This window comes from Pteronotus mesoamericanus, unplaced genomic scaffold (genome assembly GCF_021234165.1).
Source record: "Pteronotus mesoamericanus isolate MK-2021 breed Mesoamerican mustached bat unplaced genomic scaffold, CSHL_Meso_final contig_84, whole genome shotgun sequence".
Lineage (NCBI taxonomy): Eukaryota > Metazoa > Chordata > Mammalia > Chiroptera > Mormoopidae > Pteronotus > Pteronotus mesoamericanus.
The window spans coordinates 5866829-5888600 of record NW_026555267.1 but is presented as its reverse complement, the minus strand read 5'-3'; the positions used below and the strand labels follow the sequence as shown (position 1 = coordinate 5888600).

The following is a 21772-nucleotide window of genomic DNA, read 5'->3' as shown; positions in this document are numbered from 1 at the left end:
TTTGGGAGTCCAACTTCCCCTCCCCCAACTCCTTCTTCTCCTTGTCAGCACCCAGTGTCCTAATCAGTCCCCTGCCACCTCTCCACTCAGCACCCCAAGTCTCAACTGGATTTCCACAGTAGGAAAGAAGGGGGTGGGAATGTGCAGACTAGATGAAATCCACAGTCCCAATGCTTTTATTGTAGGTTTCACACTTTTGGCCAAATTGACATTTCTTTCCAAGGAAAGAGCCCATGTCAGATGCCAAGAAATGGAAATCTACATTCTGCTCTAATGAATGTCTGCTTGGTTAGCTGGCACGGCAGCTCCTGCACACGCTCCGAGCCACCAACCACCCTGTCTGCTCAGTCTCTAAATATACAGTATTAGCTTACATGGCAAATTTAAATTGCAATACCCACTGAGATTTTTCTGCCCTTCTATTTTCATTCCACTTGGCAATAATGATATCAAGAGTAATAACCCGTATGGGACTAATGTCAAGACTGTAACTGTGCTGTCTCCAACTCTGGATTTTTTTTTTTTTTTTAAGCAGGTCAGTCAGTCATTTCAGAGTCCATCCATTCTTCCCTCTATTTTATTCCCCCCAGCTTTATTTTCTGAACCTTTCAAAAGCAACAACTGAAAGCACTTCTTGGTTAGAATGTGTTTTCTAAAAATGTTAGACATTTTTTTTTCCTAGAAAAGTCCTTTTGTTCACAAGTGTATCAGAGGCTTAAATTCTGGTTGAATGGTTGTCAAATTCCTACCTCCCAGATTTATTTTAAAATATGGAATCTCCCTTGCTTAAATGGCATGACAGTTAAAGTTAGGTAAAAGTCTTCTACACTGGTCCATCCGAGGCCAAGGAGTACAACACAGTTAGAAAGAGCACACGTAGGCCCTTCGGGCAGATAAACTTGGCTGTGAATCCTTGCTCTTCCCATTCCTAGTTTAGTGACTGTAAATAAGGCAAGTTACACCGACAGGGTCTCTACTCCATCATATGAGAAAGGAGCATACTGTCTACCTTGCAGTATTTTTGCGAGGATTAAATGAGGGGACTGGTAGGTATCTGGGACAATGTTACAGGGAAGGCATTTTGTAAGTAGTAACTTAAAAAGAAGGATATTCATTGGTGGGAAGTTAACTCCCTGAGTAGCAGGTATGGAAACATCATTTCTTACCTGTCAGCTGATCCCCTATGCAAAAGGGGGCCTCAGAGATTTTCTCTTCCTTCCTCTTTCCCTCCCTCCCCAAGTACCCTTCTTCATTTTACCGCGCAGAGGACGGAGGCCCTGAGACACCCATTCCTATTCTACATTACTCAGCTTGTTAGCGGCATGGCCAGGACTGTAACAGAGTCTTATGACCCTCCATATCATGCTCATTTTCTTATACCGTGGACGTGTTTGTTTTTTCTTTTGGGAAGGAGGGTCAGAGCTTAGCTGGCGTCTGTGTGGTGTGGGTTAGTTGTGGTCAACTCTGGAGACAGGGAATTGGCATAAGTGCCTTCTGTAGACTCTGTTTTTTGAGGGCAGAAATGGTGACTTAATTTCTCTTTGCCTCAGGTTTGCTCACTGTAAAGTGAGTTTTTGAGTCTCTTTTTAGGTTATCTGAGGTTTCAAAGAAATAACGTAAGTAAAGCACCGCGGTGGGCGCCCAGGAGACGCTGTTGGTGGGGCATCGAGACGAGCAGCATGCTGGGGTTCAGGGAGGACGGCCTAGGAGAGGGCTTCTGTGGGGAGCATTCAGAAGTGTTTGAAGAAATGAACTGCAAGGGGCCCTTGGACCGTTTGTATTGTCGCTGGTGTCTGGGCACAGCGAGAATAAACATTGTTCTCATGGCTCTCCAAAGGCCCTAGTTGGATAAATAGATCTGAAGTACTCAGCATAAGGTGAGCAATGTTGTTTACTTGAGTAAGATTCTTGGGTGGCTGAATTACTGCCTGGCCCTGAACATGCTAATACATTGTAATGAGTGTTAATACCACCGTCCGTGCGAGGGGAGATGAAATGGACCTGGCTCTTTCAGCGGAGCCCTATTACATCAGAGGCGAGCCCGAGCTGACGACTTTATGATACATTAGAAAATTGCTAATGCTAAATTGCAGCCTGAGTGAACGCTGGACACGATGCCAAGGTTTTTGGAAAGAATGAGTTTTTCTCATAGATGTTTGGAAGGTTCTGACGACTACATAAAATAGGAGACTTTAGGGATGAGGGAGAAAATTGAAAATATATTAAGAAATCAGGAACCTGACAGGAATAAACTTAGTGTGGTAGGAAAAGAGCAGACTGTGCCACGTAATTCAGTTCACTGTTCTGGTAATGAGACACTTCGGTTGCAACACAATGCAGAGCTTACATTCACTGGCGATATCAGGGCTTTCCTGATCGTAACTCAGACAAGCCTGTCTGGGTCCTTTTCTCTTATTATGTACCATACCATATAACACAAGTCTATAAAAACACATTAAGGCCTTTTGTAAAAATGTAAAAAAAGTTTTATAGCTTACTGGAACATATTACCCAATTTCCAATTACTCTGTCATGTTAGAATACATTGTCTTCTAGTAAATATTTGAATACTGATATATGTTACATCACAATGTCATACTCTGTTTATAAATAGAACCAGAGTGGTTTTTATATTGTTCTTTCCAAGTGATATGGCTTGTCTGCAGCAACTATAACAACATGTTTGCATTTCAGTTCTTTGCCAGATACCCCAGCTAATCCATTGTGCTGTTACAGAAAGCAGTCATTTTGCTATATTAATTATCAACTAATAAGTGACTCTTCTGAGTCTTGCACAGCGGTTCTTGTCATTTTGGAGAGAGCTCTTCAAATGGGCTGTGAGGGCTGAATAGAATTTGTTTATCAAACCAGAACATCTGATGTTTAGAAGTAAATGCATCCATGTGCAGATCAGAATTTGCACGGGCTGTGCATTCGGAGTGGACTTCCCCCTGCCCTACCTTCAGTGAGTGGAGGTTAGCTTTTCCTTTCTTTTCTGTCTCTTCTATCCCACCATCTCCTAGAGTACATACCCATTTTCTTTTATTCCTAGAAAGAGATGGATTCCCTTAGTATCTTAATCTTGCAATATTCCCAGTCTGTGTTTCTGGCAAGTCTTCAATAAGAAAGATGACCAAATAAGACTGGAATAATTAAATCATTACATGCTAGCGGATTCAGGAGCCATAGAGCTCTCCGGTGTCAGCGGTCGAAGGCTCTGCATGACCTGGTGTAGCTGTCTGAGTCCACCGCAGGTGGGGGCCGGCCATGGTTAGCTGGCTCTTTGTCTGCTTGTCTGCCTGATAGTGGGGCACTAGTTACCCCCGGTCTAGATAGCAGGTCTTGAGCAGTTTGGCCTTGAATCTTAGCTTATCTACGTACCAGAACTGTAACCTTGGGCAAGGCAACACCCTCTCTGAATCCCAATTTCATTATTATTAGAGGAGGAGGAGGGTTTGGACCTGACTTCAGTGCTCCTTAGTTTGGTGATGTTGGCCTCTATGTATATATGTGCCTCTATGTTAATAGTTCTCTCATCAGTAAAATGGGTCTAAGAATAAAATTAACCTCAGTAGGTTTGTTATGAAGATTAAATGAGTCAATCCATGAAAAGTTCTTAGGCTGACATGCAGCATTTAATGAGTCTTATCAATGTTAGCTCTCGTGTTGGTAGTGTTGTCGATGATGATGACGATGCTTATCCACAGGATGGGAACAGTGATGACGGACGTGAGGACTCAGTGAGACACTGAAGGTGAAAGCCCACGATGCACCACCGATTTGTGATTGGTTCTGGGTAAAGGGTTGTTATAATACTTGAAAAATACATAAATATAAAAAAGGAAACTCATAACCCAAATATCTACTATTAAATTTGGATAGTTACATGCAGATACACCTATCTGATTATATAGTCAAGCTCACAGTTTAAATGTTATATAAAAAGTTTGTGTTTTTTACATAAAGCTTATACTGTATGAAATTCTTCTATACAATGAATGGTTTTTTAAAACACCATTTTTTTTGTGGTTACGTTTTGTTCTATAGTATAGATACTGTATCATACTTTTAACCATTAAGTTAATATTGAGTATTCTTTTCACTACACATAGTATTTCACTATATCAATATATTGCTGCACTGGATTTCTTTGTCCATAATTGTTTGTCTGCATCTGGTTTTTTTTAGGTTAGATTCCTAGATGTATAATTATGGGATAGGAAGAAATGAATGTTCTTATGGTAGTTGATGTAGATGGCATATTGTGTTCCAAAAAGGATGTAGCAGTTTGTGCTCACAAGAGGCATATTGTACCATTTTAACTATCACGTTAGTGAAGATCTAAAAATAACTACAATGCAACTTAGAGCAATAGGCTCATTATATAGAAAGTAATCTATCGTATGATATGTTTGGAGATTTCTTTTTCTGGTCAGTTAAAGGTTCCGGTTAATAGAGTTACCAAATATACCAGGATATAAGTTATTAATCTTCAAATAATCAGAAGAGGCTTTTGCTGGATTTTTCAGCCACCGCTGCAGGTGTTATAGGCTGTATTTGTGACAGCGTGCAACAGAGTGCCTGTTAGTAAGACAGCTTTTCTTCTGACAGAATGTAAGTTATGCTAGGTTCCCATTGGAGAAGGCGTGAAAGAGCTGAAATGGACTATGTATGCTCTGGGCCAGCCAGTCCCGCTGTGTCATGTCTCTGCATTCCCATGAAAGCCCCGGTGAGGCTAAGATCAGAGCCATTCTACAGATGGTGAACTGAGACTCAGAGTTTAAGTAGCTTTTCAAGGCCATACAGCTAACAGAAGGTGTATTGGGTATCCCTTTTGATTTCGCGGGTTACAAATTCTCTCTCCTGTCATTCCACTGAGTTGCCTCCCAAGGGAACACTTCTGCAGAGGAATCATTCATTATGTGGCCCAGACGCTACCCTGAGTTTGTCCTGAGCAGTGGGGAGGGGGAATGAACGGCAATGGCTTCCCGAGGATAGAGTTGGAGTTGGAGCCTGTTGCCAGGCTTGAGGAAGTTCACAGCCACCACCTACTAGAAGGAGAGGCACATGCTGGCGTCGTGGTCTGAGCAGGTCCCCATCCTTTCATGTTATAAGCCGAGACTTGAACAAAATACTGTTGGCCCTGCAAAGTATCGAAATAGAGAGAAGAATGCATTGGGAATTTTATTTAGTCACTTCCACCCTTGAAGCAGATGCCTGTGTCTGATGAACTCATTTTTCCCTTGGGAGCAAACCGCCCCACCACCCATACTTTAGCTTCCTAGCTTTTCTTGACTATTATGTTTATATATGATAATAAATAATTTTGGGATGTCCTTTTTGGTTTCTTTGTGCTTTCTTTTTTCGCCCAAAATAGAGTATTATAATTACTTTTTCTGGCCTTTCTGAAACACATATATACCAATTTTTTAAAGTCACAGTTCTGTAAGGTTTGCCAAAAAGAGCAATTTCTCACCCTCACCTCTTCTTATCTTTTCCTCCCCAGAGACAGCCACAAGCACTATTTTAGCTGATCAACTTACTTTATAAGATTAACAAGTTATAATGAACATCTTTTCAGTTTAGTAATTAAAGGTTTGCTTCATTCTTTTAGTGGCTGCATAGCACTTCACTGTGGGGCAAATACAGCCATTTACTTAACCAATCCCTCACTGTGCACATTTAGATGGTTTCCACACTGTAGGCCTCAATAAATAATGCTGCAATAAACATTCTTTACTCAGCTATTGAAACTTTTAAAAAATTAATTCTTTGATGTTACTTTTGTTTTAAACGTAAATGGCTTACGTTCTTTACTGTCTTATTGTATTAAGAATTAAGGAATTATTTTTGTTTGCTTATAATCTTTTAAAATGTTTTGTATTCCTCCCCCCCCGCCCCCCCAGTGAACCTAACGGGGCATTTTAGAAGCCAACATTTGATAAAACATTGTTTGCAAAAATTGTAAAATGGTGTTTGCAATTTAAAAAAATAGCAATCTTTGTAGAGCTTCTCCTAGAGGTTTAATAATATTGGCCTTACCATATTACAAAGTTAAAATTTTCTTAACATTAAAAATGGGTTTCTATGTACCTTGAAGTTATGGAGATTCTATAGAAGTGTAAAGCTACTTCTAGGCTTTTATGTGATTAGGATACTGTCTGCGTTGTTCTCATTCGACGACCAAGTGGAAAAACTTAATTCCTATAAAAATTAGTTCAAATATTAGAGAAACTCTCTGTGGAGAGTTTTCTATTTTTATCACCATATCACTTTTTCTTTTCAAGCCATGGAAACTCCCTGGGGCTCTCCGATGGCCCTCTTCCATCATGTGAGCTATAGGGCTGAGAATCAGTCTTCTGCTGATAGCATCTCTGGGGGCCACCCACTCAGGGCTTTGTTTGTTCTGGTAATCCACAGCTTTGGCCTCTGGTGTAGACGTGTGATTAGAACGAAAAGTCAAGATTCTGTGGTGGTGACCCAACCACCAAGAATTCTATTAGAATAAGCTGGTTCAAACTTGAAGAGATACAGCCTAGTGTGGCTTTTTAATGCTGGGTTTCAGGGTTATACTTTACATATAACTGTTTTAATTGACTAACCTTTTAGAAAAACAACAGTAACAACAAAATTCTCCCTCTACCTCCTGCATGGGAAGGTCCTAAGATAATACTTGAATTAGGGCCCAACATACACAGGTTGATTAAGTTTACTTAAAAATTTGGGGTTTTTTTAATAAAAGATTTTGATGTTCCAGTTTTGTTGCATTTTAATTTTTTGAGGAAATATATATAGGGTTTGTTTCAGTCTGAACTGGTTTGCTGGGTGCTTTTATATTTTGCATGTTTTACGCTTACATGGTTTATAGTTCTATAAATAATTAACATTTAAGTTTAGATTGGTTAAACAAATAAGCGGTTTGTTCTAGTTTTTCATTCACAGTTTAAATTGGTTCAGCTTACTGAGAAACATAGTGCCACCATATATAGTTTCTTTTTTGTGAAAGCAGATTTAGGCAGACTTTTTTTTTTTAATCAAGGGGAAAAGGATTTCTTTCAGGAAATTGTGTGACTCCAATTGATGACTGATCTCAACCAGGCTGTGGGGGTGAGGGTTAGATGAGGCTGTTATTTTTACCATCAGACAGGGAGTCAAAATTGGATCTCTCGGAGCCTTTGATCCCCCCGAAGATTAGACTGTGATCCAGAAAGCAGCAGCTTTCAAGGCTTGCATGAGGCCAGTCTTTTTCTGATCTCCGTAGAACATGGCAGCTTACAAAGTGCTTCATGCTGTCTGCTCACTCCTTTGTGGGGTTCAGATTATGGATACCAGACATATCACGCTTAACGAGTGGCAGTTGTTGCCAGAGGAGTGGGTGTTGGCTGTTGCTTCCAGAGTAGGCATTCGCTACCAAAATCCCAGCACAAACATCAGGGGCAGGGGAGTGGGAAGTCTAAGGGGAGGCTTGGGCATTTACCGTTGTAAGCCCTGTAATTGTGCATCTCAGGGTCTGCAGGTTTTCCATGATGATTTCTCCAGCCAAAGGACAAAAGTCTTTACATAGGCTCCATTCCACTGGGTGCGAGAGGGAGGGGGAGAAGGAGAAGGAAAGGGAGAGAGAGAATGAATGAAATTGTCATAAGGAAGCATCCTAAGCACTCTAGCACATAATCTCTCTCAAAAATAGTAAGTTTACCCTCTTTTTTCTGTATTGACACATCTACCATTCTTCTCAACATGTCAGTTTCCAAGTTCACAAGTATTTTTCAAAACAAGAGCAAGAAAGTAGTTATTCGGCAATGATTAATATACCTTAAATATTTGTGTGTGTGTGTATATAGACACACATATAACCAGGCACATTACACATAAAAGTTCATTGTATATAGAAGACAAAGGATGTATAACATGTAGAATTGAAGGGTTCATTAGCACATTACATTCTATTTATTCCCCAAGTCTGCTTTCTGCTTCACTATTCTACTGAAAATGCTATTTCAAGGTCCTAGTGACATACTCATTCAAAATAAAGAAACTTCCTTTCATTTCCTTCCACAAAAATTGACACCTTCTTCTGGAATCATTCTCTTCCCTTAGTGTCTCATATGCCCCCCGACCCCGGCTCTCCTTTTACTTCCTGGTATTATCTCCCAGGCCTTTTTTGTATTGTCTTCTCTTCATCCCTAGGACTTGGGATCTGTGGCTGACCGCTTCAGTGCTCCCCCCACACCTGATATCCCCAAAGTTGGTGTTCATTGAAAGTCAGCTATAACACCCAAGTTCTGACACCCCGTTTTACTGTGAGATCGTTTCTTTCATAACATTTTCCATTTCCTGAAAAAACCATGATCAGGAAAGATAAATTTTGCATCATCGGTAAAAAGTGTCCTAAGTGACAGTTTACATATGGCAGGATTTAAGGCAATTCTAAATGAAGCAGGAGCTTAAGTCACATGGAGGACAAGGTCTGCACATTTCTAACCCTCATGATGACAAGCTATAGACCTTAAGATTTAAATTATATTCTCTATGACACTTAGATACTTTAAAATTAAGCCAAGCCGCCCCTAAACTCTGCTGCCTCCCCGGGCTCACAGAATCCCTCTGTTTTAGAGTTGCAGCCCTTGCATCCTCTGATTCTTTCCAGTATTCTCCTGGGAATATGGCTTGCTCTCTTCGCTCTGTCAAAATTGCTCTCCTAAAATTCGTAAGGTTCTGATCATCAGCGAAACTTCTTCTCAGGAAACCCTGCCCCATTGACCTCCCTTATTTTTTGCCACCTCTTTTCCCATTGGTTTTAGTTGCATGCTCTTCTCCTTCTCCTACCACCTGACCCCTGTCCAGATATGATGTTCCTTGGGGGTCTGGCTCTTTTTTTTTTTTAGTCCTCATGCTTGCCACATGGAGTGTCCTTATCCACTCTTATGACTCCAACTATGAGTCTTCAAACTGTAATTCTAGGTATAGCATCTTCCTGGAGGTTTAACTTCCTCCTGTAAATCTTCATTTGAGTGTCCCCTAAGTACTTGTCCTTGTCAAAATAGTTTCTTCTCTTGTTTTCTCAATTTTAGTTCATGGTATTGACATGTACTCAATCACCCAACCCCAATTCTCGGGGTAGCCTTGACTCCTCTTTTCCCTTAATTTCTTACAATGAGTCAATTACTAAGCCCAGTAAGTTCTACTTTTTAAATGTTTCTCACAAGTTTTCCTGTCCTGCTCTTGAATAGGCCTTTATAATCAAGAGTATCAATGCTGATTTTTATAGGTCTGGTAGATCAACTGATCAGCTCTCCTAATTTATTTTTCTATACATCTTCTCATCCTCATATACAATCCTCTTATTATAGCCTGAATTGTAGTTTAAAAATGCAGATGTATTTATTTTACTCCTCCACTTAAAATTTTTTGTAGTGCTTTCAAAAATAAAATGAATTTTTACCAAGGCTTTTAAGGACCTTCATAATCTGGTCCCAACCTTGCTCTGCTATCGTCATTTTCCATTTCCCAAAGCAAATTCTTTGCTATGTAAGTCTCTATTATCTGATTATTGTGCGTACTTTTCTGCTTCTGTGTCTTTTGCTCATCTTCCAACTTTTGTTTGGTAAAACCCTACTAACCCGATAAAGCTTGGCAAAGCCAACTCTTAATTCCTTAGGAATAATTAATTAAACACACCTGTTTTTGTGCTCCCAAAGCTCTTTATTCATATAAAAACAAGATTTATTAAGCACATGTTATGTTTTATTGTATGTGTCTCTTGGTCATATTAGATCGTGAGAAACTTGAGAATAGGAAAAGTGTCATTCTCTTCTGTCTAGTACATGGATCTGTGTACATGATGCATAGAAGGTACTTACTAAATATTTTACACACACACACACACACACACACACACACGCACACCTAGAATAGACTTTTTTCCCCAGTGTGGATCTTTCATGTGCATTTTCTCCTCTCATCTCTTGCCCTTCGAAGCTCTCAGACATATTGTAAAATCCAATTAAAATCAAATGATTATGATTATGATTATAGGTTAACTCTCAGATTGAGCTTCTACCTCTTATAAATATGTATTCTAAAACATATACACATATTTTAAATTTATGGTATATATGTGTCTATAATTTTTTTCAAAATGTTTTATTATGAGCTGCTAGCTCTTGAAGAAGTTGTCTCTGAAAGTCAAATTGGAGATAGTTTGTAATCAAAGAGTAATCTTGTCTATAATTTTAACTAAAGAAAGAAAGGAATCATCAAGGGAGTTATCACAAACAAAACAAAATGAAAATCAGTAGCAAATGTGCAAAGACATCTAGAAGAACAAAGAAAATTCTGGAATCAAAAATATCCTTGATTGCCACTCAGACATGTACTGATTGATTGATGTGATGGAGCTCCAAGTTCAAGGCTGAGAATGAAGAGCTTCTGATTCCAGGCTAAGAGTTCAGGATAACATCTCAAAGGAAGAGTTAGGGATTCGGGGAACAATACTGGATTATTTGGCAAGTGATAAATGAAAAATTTCTCAAAGATGCAATCTTTAGAATTTCTAAACACAATTCATTTTTTAATAAGAACTGTTCATGTTCTATTGAAATATGTTTCACAAAGCATGCTTCAGGTGAAAAGAGGGCCTGGCTTCTTGAAAAACAAAACAAAAACATAGAAAAAGGATTGTAAGGAGACATGGTACTACTTTGGTAGTTAAAAGACTGTTTGAAGCATTTAAGTCTAATTAGAGCTTAGAACACATATGGATTCCAAAGGGAGAAGAGACTAGGAAAAGAGAAGGTTCACGTGGAAGGAAGAAACTTCAGGTTGGAATGGACAATCTGTTCTGGGACAGCCAATTGTCTTTTTCCTCTACGTATGGCCCTGGATTGGTGGACTCTTCTGACATGTAAAAAGGAGCTTCTGGTAATTTAAGGAACAAGAGAGGGAAACAGAGTAAGCAGGAGTCACTTTGAGAGCCAGCTGGGAATTCTAAGAAGGCACGTTAGTGTGGTCTCTCGGGAAAGTTATGTGTAGGTAGTTTAAAAACTTAATATTAAAGCCATGAAAAAAAAATCACCTATAAGCCTGCTCTAAATCCCTGAAGGCCTGGAGCCATGTATATGAAGTTTAAAACTATATAAGACTTATAATTTTAAGATAAAGATCAGGCAACTGTTTCTACTTAGGTCTGGGAAATAGAAGCGGGGTTTAATCATGCAATGGCTCATGAGAGTTGGACATTAGCAAGAAAGGCACTAGACAAAACCTAGGTGTTAGTATTTCTTAAAATCTACCTCTGGCTCAAACTGTGATTCACTGTATTTAAATCAAATAACTATGAATATTTTAAATGTGACACTTTGTTATTTTAGTAAGTATTTCATTTTATCTAAGCTTTAGAAATGTAGAATCATTTGGGCAGGAGAGTTCTAGCTGAACACAACTGTTTTTCTGATGACACTATATAAATCAAAGGCCAGAAGCGTAAGAAGAAAAAGAACTCCTGAAGATCTCGCCTTGTCATCTAAAGTTATAACGTGAGGGAAAATATCACAGAATCAGTGAGAAAGGCAGAAAACTCAACGACTAGAAGTGTTCGGATGTACAAGCTGACAACTTAGTCTAAAGCACAGGCAGATAGCAAGCCCCATGTTGTGGACCCCATGATTGATACACCGTGCTTTAGCTGGGAACACTTTTAAGTTTCAGACTAGTTTTTCTGAGATATGAAAGCTATATATACTAGAGGTGTGAAGAAGTAACATTGCAGCAATGTCCAGGAAGCTTTATCTGATTTAAAAATAACCCCCAAACCTGTTACTGTCCAGGCTCTCCCTAAAGTCTGTAAAGCCTCAAAGCCCAGAGTAGTTTCGCCCTGTTCACACACCAGGAGGAAAACAGGAAGCGTTACCCCCTTGCCCAGGCCCCACCCACACCCTCCACTCCAGCCTCACCCGTCACCTGACCTCAGACCTGCTTCTGCTCTTTTCTCTTTCTGTATGCTTTCCTCTGTCCCCAAACCTTCGTCCTCTTCATTCAGGCAGGCCTGATTCAAGGACCTTTCCTTTCCATAATTTTTCCTGGGTTTCCAAGGGAAGCTCTTTTGCCAGTTTTCCCATAACAATTTGAATGTCTTACATTGCCCTTGCTTTATTAGTTTGTATTTTTTAAGACATCTGTCTCCTCTGTAGTCTACACACTCTTTGAGGGCAAGGACCATGTCAAATTAACACCAGTTTCCAAAGCGCTTATCATAGCGCCTAGCCCAGGATACGTGGCTCAGGAAATGCTGGGCATATTGAATGCTTGATTCTTGAGTTTTCAATGTTTAAAGTCTAAGGTAGACAGAAATCTGATGCTGGTACATAAAAAACAAGAAAACAGTGTCAGAATAGAAAAAATATAGTCAAAAGAGAACAGAAGTTGCTGGAGCTGCCCGGTAAGTGGTTGAGATGGAGATGATCCTGGCCTCCAGATGCCCAGCATCCCAGACTCCTCACTTGCTCATACTGTCTCTCAGGAACCAAAAAAATAAAAGTTTATTTCCTATTCCCTATCAGCACTTCTATGGAACCAAAACAACATTCTTACTGGCCACACTCACCCCGGCGCCTTAGCTAATGAACGGAATTTGGCTAGACTGCCTAGCCCAGCACCAGAGCATTATGAAATCTTCCCCTGATCCTTCTAATTGTGCAGTTTCTAACCTTTTGGGCCAACCATAGCACAAGAGGAAGAAAGAGGGAGAGAGGGACGTGCCGAGAAACCCAGAGAGAGATCAAATGCAGTCATTTCTTGAGATGAGAAGATGTGTCTTGCTGAAGCATGAACCCGCTCAACACTTGTGGGTTTTAAATTGGGAACTGACGTGAAAACTCTGGATCTGGGAATTCTGTTTAGCTCTGGCAAAATATGAGGTTGCAGCCACTTGCATTTTTTATTTTAAATTCCCTTGAAAATTCTAGGAGCAGGGGCATGCATTACATTCAAACAAGAATCTTTATTGTTTGCATAGCACACAGTCTTCTAGTTAATTAGAAAAACATTTTTTTCCCCAAATTAAATTTCCCTAGAAAAACAATGATTTAAATTAAGGGCAAAAGGCTTTTTTTTTTCTTTTCTTTTTTCTTTTGGACACTAGTAAAGCCTTCCTGCACCCACAACTTCTAGAAGACTAAAAGCATAGTTGGAAATTGGAAGGCTATATTCACTTATTTATTGTCAGGTCCTGCCATACACACAAATAATATATGCCTATCTGCATACACTGTATACTGTTTTAGTGCTGCCTGCCATATGACACACAAATACAGACAGCAAGCAAAGATGTTAAATAACCAGGTTTTGAGAAGTACATGAGCACTTTGTAACCTCAAAAAAGTCAGCTCTACAGTCTGATCCATTTGCTTCTTTATTTGCTTCCTACTAGTTCACACTGTATAGCTCTTACCTAAAATTATTCTTTCTCTCGATCCCGTTGACTTTTTAACTGAAAAGTATTATAATTTTCATGATTCTTACTATTAGTAATAGGGTGTTCTCTGTTTCCAAGTCTTGCATAGAATGCTTGTTGAATGGATGAATGCCAGTCCTCAGAGGCCAGCAGGTGCCAGCCTAATGTCTGCAGGGAGGTTCGTGGAGCCTCACCTCTTGTGTGCTCTCCGGTCACTTAACGAGGAGTGCCTTCAAAGAGAATTTCTCTCAGTAGTGTCTATAGTTCGGGGATGAGAGAAGCTGAATGATCTGCGCCAGTGGAGTCATTGGAAGCATAAATAATCCACAAGCCCCAGGTCATATAGAAGTCATTGTTTTTCTTACATTTATTAGATATCTTCCCTTAGCATATTTACCTGCTGCTTTTCCTAGAACATTAAACTAAGATTTGGGAAGGTGTTAAATTTATCACAAAACAGTATAAAATCTGCTTCTTATGTCACATCTGGGACTAGGTGGTGTGATAAGGTAGCTTTTAGAAGCATCACAGATAGGGAGAGGGTGGAAGTCATAGCTCGGCCCCAATCCCCATTTAGATGGGATAAAGGCCACAGGGTGCTGGAGCTGACCCATGTGGCCCTCAAGAGCTGAATGTTAAAATTTCAGAATTCTGCTAGCTGGTGGTTAACACAGCCATCATTAAAGATTAAATTGTATAAACTTAAAGAAATTACATTGAAGACAGAGACTGTAAGTACTCAAAACTCATCTCTCTTTTTACTGCATTTTATTACTAATTATGCTCTTGGGGTTATTGATACCAGTTGTATCTGTATGGTATAAGTATATAATAATGTACTACTGCACATCTCCTCTCATTCTATTTAGTGGCACCACATTGGTAGCTTGAAACTAGCCATGGTGGGAATATTTGCATCAAAGAAATCAGCAAATACTATAAACAAGAGCTTGATTTTTCATTTTGTGGACTGTCTAGACCAGGTGTCAGCAAACTGCAGTTCCATAAGCCAAATCTGGCCTGAGGTTTTGTATGGCCCAGGAGCTAAGGATGGTTTTGGTTTTTACATTTTTAAAGGACTGTTAAAAAAAATAGACACACATGCATACACACAATGAAAAATATGTGACAGAGACTATATATAGCCCACAAAGCCTAATGTATTTACTCTCTGGCTCTTTATAGGAGAAATTTGCTGACCACTGGTCTAGACTTAAGAAAGTGATGGAGAAAATGTTGATAATGAAGATTAAAGTTAAAAGTTTCTGTGACTGTTACATTATGAGTAGCACCAAAAAGTTGAAGAAATATTCTTCTAGTACTTGAAAACTATTGATTCAACAAAGAATGTCATTGACAAATGAGTCAAGTTCCAACATAAGTCTTTGTTGTTTCATTTTGTTTTACTTTTTTTAAAGTAAGTGAAAATATCAAACAACATTTGCGTTGAAACTACACTCATTATTACTTGTAGCTGTAGGTTGGCCACAGGTTCAAGAGTGTGATAAAAATAAATGTTTGGGGGGAATCAATAGGCATTTACAAAAAAAGAGAATATTATATATTTTATTATTATATTGTGTGCTACATATCTTTTCTATCAGTGAAATTTATAAAACACTTCACACACACACACACACACACACACGTTTTTCTTCCAGAGAGCCAGTTGTTAAACAGTCACCACCACACCAATGCTTAGTGACTTGCCTAGATGGACTCTAAAGGTGGATGTATCCAGACCAGCAGGGTATAGTGTCTGAGGAGTGTAGATTTCTCAAGCATCATTTGAGTAACATTCTGTAATCAGGACACAAGAATGAGGTATGTAAACCCCTTAAGGGGGCAGAAGTGGGACAGTGAGGGAATCTGGGGGGGAAGTTCAGTGCCAAGGCCTCACCATGTGGGAGGTTTGCCCAGTGGCCATGTCCCAGGCACTGGGCAGTACAGGTACCAAGCTTCCCTGCATCAGTTACTTCTTTTTGCCTAAGCCAGGGCTGGCCCAGAAACTGGCGCAGCACACAGCCTGCAGGGTGGGAGTCCGTGAACTTGACCGCAACACAGGTGACAGAATCAGGAGCTGGCCAACAGAAACCTGAGTGCTGACTGTGTGTATGGCAGAGCATGCCAGTCGCTACTCCAGATGACCTGAAAGAGCTCCACACTCAAGCAAGATTATCTGTGCTTCATTATTTTCATATTCTGCATTACATTCCATTATCCATTATTCTATTTAATTTCTTGATTATCTGGGCTTCCTGAATGGGCACTTTTAGGACACTGTGGACTGAAAATAGAGACTTTAATCATTAATTCAGAAAACTTCTGAATTTTTCTTTTTCCTTGGAACACAGCCATATCCTTGGGCTATAAGGTGTCCAGATAGATTTTCATTTGCTTTAGACTACTTTTGAAGGGAAACTGTCCCTATAATAATTTTTTTTTTCATTAACGAAGTATAAGCTCTTTAAAAGCTGCAGTGGATAAAGCTGAACAATAGCAGGAGCTCAAACCAAGAGACAGAGATCTGAAGGCTGGGACTCCCGCTCCACCACTCCTCCGAGAATAAGCAGCACCTGCCGCCTCAGCAGTGGATGAGAGCTCCTCTCCTGGCCAAGCTTCCTGGGATGCGGAGATTTTTGGTTTGTTTTGTTTCCAGCAGACTGGTGCCCTTCTTGCCTGCAGGGAAAGAGCTCCAGCAAGCTATTTTACATTTCTAAAGAACACCAGGCAGGGAAGCCCAGAATCAGCTGTCTGATTCATATACACAAGATCCAAGATATGTGGCCAATTCACAGCTGTCTGAATCCTATTGGGCCCTCATGGAATTAAAATAACCAGTCATAGGGGCAAACGCGAAAACATCCCAACTTTGCTGCCAGATGACAAGCTTTCATTCAAAGAAAGGCACTCTCTATTTGGCTTTTCTTTCATTCTCCTACTATACCCATTTTTTAACATACCATTTCTTGCCTTATAGTTTTAACAAAGTGAACTCCTTGAGGACAGGGCCTATGCCATATTGATCTTTGGACACCCACCCCACTCTCTCTTGCAGAAGTGTGGAGGAGGGGCTCAGATTGAGTGGGTTTGAATTATGTGTGGCTGTTGATAGGTGGGGGGGCAATCCTCATCCATTTTGCTTCCTGTAATCTACAAAATAAGGACTCCTTAGCCCAGCATTTAACCTAATTTCTGAGCCTTATTTCCCACGACTGTCTGCATTTACCCTGTGCTCCAGGGCAGGAAAACTAACACTTACTGGAAATCCACTGGGTTCTTTTACAGATAATTTCCTCATTTATTTCTTACAATATTCCTGCAAGATAGGCTAAGTCATTCATTCAGTAATTCTACCAAGTTAACAAGTGGATGAATTGGGAATTAAAGCTAGGTCTGTGTGAACCCAAAAACTCACTTATAACTTCTCACTGAGCTTGGGATAAAAACCCTCCGTCCTTATCCCAGCCTACAGAGCTCTAGGTGATTTGGGTCTTATCTACCTTCTGGCCTCAGTTCATAGTATCCACTTGTTCTTTTTCTCTATGTGATTTTTAGATCCTTGAATATGTCGAACTCCTTCCTCTCTCACACATCATATTCATTTTGCCTATTCATATTCAAATGTTCTCCCTCTTTTCTGACTTTCATTCCATTAATTATCCCTTCCTTTTCCTGCATCAATCAATGTAAATGTCACTTCTGCACATAATCCTTCTCTGATCCCAGGGTAACATTAAGTCTCTGTTATATCTCTTGGAGCACCAAATACTGTTCCTTTGTGGCACAGTAATTATCTATTAGTGATTTATCTCTTTAATCCTATAAACTCTACAGGGACAGTGAATATGGATTCCCAAACAGCACGTGTCGTAGCACACAGTAGGCCAACAAATACTTACTGAGTTGATGTTAGATTATTGATCAGCTAGGTTCTGGGAATGTGGAGAGGCAAGTGATGTGGTCCCTGGCCTCAAGTAGCTTACAGTTTAATGTTAAGGTTCATTTTTACAGATGAGAGATGAAGACAGGAGACTGGAGAGGCCAAGTCTATGTCAGACCAAAGTTCTTTCCCCATCACCACGCATACTTTTAGAAAATAAGCCATCTTTCCAACCTAAAACCTCAACTGTCTCCTCTTGTCAAAAACCTACTCAAGTGAAAAGCTCAGCTTCCTTCAGCTCCAGGTCATTCTCTCTGATTTCCCAGAATAATTTTAGCTGTCATTCTTTTTGGCATTGATACTCTCTATTTTGTATTAGAATGATTCATCGTGTGTATATTGCACAGTATATTACAAATTGGTCTCCTTTTTAATTTTTTAAAAGAACTCCATTAGTAGCATCCTTGTCCAAACCACCATTGTTACACATCAGTACTCCCATAGGAGTTTCAGAACTAAGCCAGTCTCTCTGACTCTGTTCATAGACTCACAGAACCACTGAAGCCAGACCAATCCCTTCAAAGCACAAATCATATCACAATACTTTCCTTCATTGAAACCTCTTAAGTACACTTGGAATAAAATCCAAACTCCTTAACATAGTGCACAAAAGGGGTTGGCAAACTGAGACATAGTACCCAAATCCAGCCTACCGTCTGTTTTTGTATAGCCTGTGAGCTAAGAGTGGTTTTTACGTTGAAAAAAGAAAATCAAAATATTTGGTAACATGAAAATTATATGAAATTCAAATTTCAGTGTCCTTAAATACATTGTATTGGCGCACAACCTCGCTCACTCTTTCACATACTGTCTCAATGGCAGAACTGAATAGTTGCAACAGAGACCATAGGGCCCAGAAAGCCTAAAGTATTTATTATCTGACCCTTTATAGAAAGAGTTTACAGACCTCTAGTCACGATCTGGTTCCTGCTTGCTTCTTTGCGACCCCCTGTCTTATTCTACACAGTTTGCTTCATCTGCACTTTCTGTTGCTTTAACTTAGCAAGTTATTTGTACCAAACACATCCTTTTCCTCACTCTAATATATTATCCTATTATTTTAGTTTTAGCATTATCTGAAACTATCTTGTTTCTTTATTAGTTTACTTGTTTATCCAAGAAAATGTAAGTTCCATGAGTTTGTCTATTCCCGCCCCCCACTTCACAGGGCCTAGAAGAAGATCTGCACATTGTAGACATTAAAAAAAAAAAATTCTGTGTTAACTGAGTGTTTTATCTTTCCTGTAAGTTCTTCAGGGCAGACACTGTGTCTGACTCATTTTTGCACCCCCCGCGCCCCCACAGTTGGCCAAGATCATCCCTTGCATGGAGTAATAGTTCCAAAAATAAACGTTGAATGAATATAATGCCAGTTCCTTCCTCTTCCTCCTGAGATACTGTGAGCTGGACCCCAAGAAACAATAGTGTGTTTTTTCTCCTCATCTACACTCCATTGTTTAAGAGCACATCTTAAGGAAAGACTGCAAAGAATAGTGGCTAGGGGAACCTCAAGTGCCCCAATATAGGGTATTCATAATCCATGCAGAGTTAAACCAGGTGTTTGTTTTCTGATAATAGGAAGGAACTATTGGCAAAGGGTGGGGTTGGTAGTTTTTCCTAAGAAAATTGCTCCAATTATTTTTAAAAGATTACATACCTTTTAAAATATGGCATGTGTGAAATGTTACAACAACCAAAAAAAAAGGGTAAAAAGAAAATCCTGAATTAAACAAAAACATAATGATTTAAAGGACGTTAATGCTTAGTGATCTTTGGAGGACACTAAGAAAATATCAGTTATATTTATTGGGCACTGTGCTTTACTTCCAAATATTTCACTATATCCTCATAAACAATCCCATAGGCTAGGTAGTATTTTTCTTATTTTGCAGATGAGGAAGCTGGGACTCAAAACTCTCAAATAACTGGCTCAAGGCCACACAGCTTACTAATGCAGAATCTGGATTTGAACCCCTGTGTGTTTTGTCTGCCTCCCAGGCCCATATGCGAGAAAGTGATAAGTGGACCAATAGCCTTGCTGAGGTCTTTTCAGCTAGAGAAGGCTCCAGCTGTGAAAAGCTTGCAGAAAGTATTTGCAGTATTTGAGTTTTGCTGAGGGAACCCAAGGCAGGGCTCCTGGTTGGCACCTCTGTCCCCTCTCCCGAAGGGCCAGACTTGTCTCCAGTACTGTGATTTCCTTGTGGTTTCAAAAGGCAGAGAGGGTTGGAGACGGGGACCACTGAGCAGAACAGGGGATTGTACTGATGCCGGGGGATGTGAGTCTCACAGCGTTCTGTATTTTCACGTCAGCGACACGGGGCTCTGGTGGCCAAGATAAGTACTGACTTAAAAAAAATAAACAGCAATGTAAACAGTTACAGAAGACTTGTGTAAATTGCTGGCATGTAATTTGAGCCTGGTTCATGTTATGTAAATAACCTCACTGGTGCTTAGTCTTACCTCTCTTCCTCCCTCTCCAATAGTCTACTCTGAGCGTTCCCCAGTCCTGGATGAGGATCATATCTTTTTCCCACCTATGTTTCTCTCCTCTGGCTAGAGACATTTAAGCTGAGGTAAGAGATAGGATGGATGCCCTGGGAACAAGCCAAGTCCAAAGCAGGAGTGGTTCCCTAGGATCCAAAGAAATTTGTGGGGGAAAAGAAGGGAAAGAAGAAAAGAAGGAAGGGAAGGCAGGCATGAGCAGGAAGGAGACCACCTTGGGAGCAGCACGCCACAGTCCTCCTCCCTGTGTGTCTCACTAAGGGTAATGACCTGTTTGGGGTGCTTCCCTTCTGTATTTGCTTTCACATTCTATTGTAAATTACTCAACAAGGTGCCTTGTTGATCCTGAAAAATCCAATCTTTAGGTTTTCCCGGGAGGCAAGAAGAAGCCTTCCGGAGATCCTCAGGGAGACAAAAGAGCCCTGTCCTCTGCTCCGAGGCTCAGCTCCTGCTCCTGTGTGGGTGACCAGGTTGACTGATGTAGAGAGCACAGACCTCAGTGTGCTCTTGCGGAGGTTTCTTACCGGGGGCCCAGGAATCCCAAGGGAGCTTCAGGGGATCAAAGAAAGCACTTCATATTGTAAGCAACATACATGTATTTTTTTTTTTTTTTGAAATCCCCATGAAAGGTTATACATCATAGTGTACAATGCGTATCCGCGCTGGGGCTGTGTGAGGGGTCTGATTGCTTTTCTTGGGATAGTGCTGAAGTTATCTTCGTTGTTGCCTTTGGTAGCTACTTATATGTGTTACCTCTGTATTTGCAGCATTCACAAACCATATTGGAATCAGTAGTTTGACCTAAAATGTACAATGCTGAGCATTTCCAGCTCCTGTGTTCAAACTGGCAGATTACCCCATGCCTTTTATTTTGGTCCATGGGAGCAACTGGCAAATAGTAGGTGTCCAATAAAGATGTCTTCAGTGAATGGATGTAGTGGTTCATTTAATAAAGGAGACTTTGTTAATTCACAGTTAAAAAGAAAAAACAGGCTGCTTTTAAAAAAATTTTTTTTAAGAGTTTATTTGAGCCAAATTGATGATATATGGTAGGGAGCAAGATCTCAGGTGGTCTTACCAGACTGATATTTTATAAACATTCTAAAGAGGTCACCCACTGTGGGGAGGATGGAGGAAAGGAGGTCTTCAGATTTTAAAAAGTCTTTTATCTCTTCTAAGATAACAAGATAGAGCAAGACACTGACAAGTCATTGGCAATATTTAAATCTTGGGAGTAAGGTTCTTGGCCCATACACAGTAAGAAAAAGAATTATGTGGACTTATTGGAGACAAATACACACGATAGGTTCTCAATAAATAAAGATAGTTGAATTTATTAGTTTTGTATCTATTTGTCCAATATCCAATTCCAAGCTAATTGCTGGTATATTTGGGATAAGAAATTATATTCCACTTTCATTCTAGTACTGATTGGATGATTGATTTATCACAGTTTTCACTTATACCCTGCTAGGGACCAGATGCTGTAAACTGCTGGGATGCAAAAATGAACAAAGCCTGATCCTATAGCCCTCTAGACAGTTACAGTCTAATTGGGGAGAAAGACAAGTCAATACAAGGTTATAATGCAGTATGGTTAGTGATATGATAGAGGCAGGCTCAGAGTAGGAGCACCCTGAACAGTCTGGGGTGAAGGTGGTCAGGGACCGTTTTCTGGACAAGCTGGCTTTTGGTGGAGTCCTGAAGGATGCATAGGTCTGCCAAGGGGAGAGAGTGGTCAAAGGCATTCCAGACAGATTGTGCAAAGGGACAGATTCACGGTGAGGTCAGGGAATTGCAAGGCAATTGTGGGTACAGGAGAAGAGGTGAAGTGAGATGGGAAAGGGACTTTAAACATAGGTGAGATTTAATAGGGA

The 21772-nt window shown here is 40.1% G+C and overlaps 1 protein-coding gene across 1 annotated transcript in view; it reads right to left on the bottom strand.

Annotated features, from left to right (window-relative positions):
- Positions 1 to 21772, bottom strand: part of ANKFN1 (ankyrin repeat and fibronectin type III domain containing 1) — a 131448-nt gene that overhangs the window by 59302 nt on the left and 50374 nt on the right. The window contains exons 5-6 of the mRNA XM_054585534.1: positions 7478 to 7575; positions 5053 to 5143 (exon numbers count right to left, since the gene is read on the bottom strand). Coding sequence (XP_054441509.1) covers positions 5053 to 5143; positions 7478 to 7575 — 189 coding nt within the window. The remainder of the gene's footprint in view (positions 1 to 5052; positions 5144 to 7477; positions 7576 to 21772) is intronic.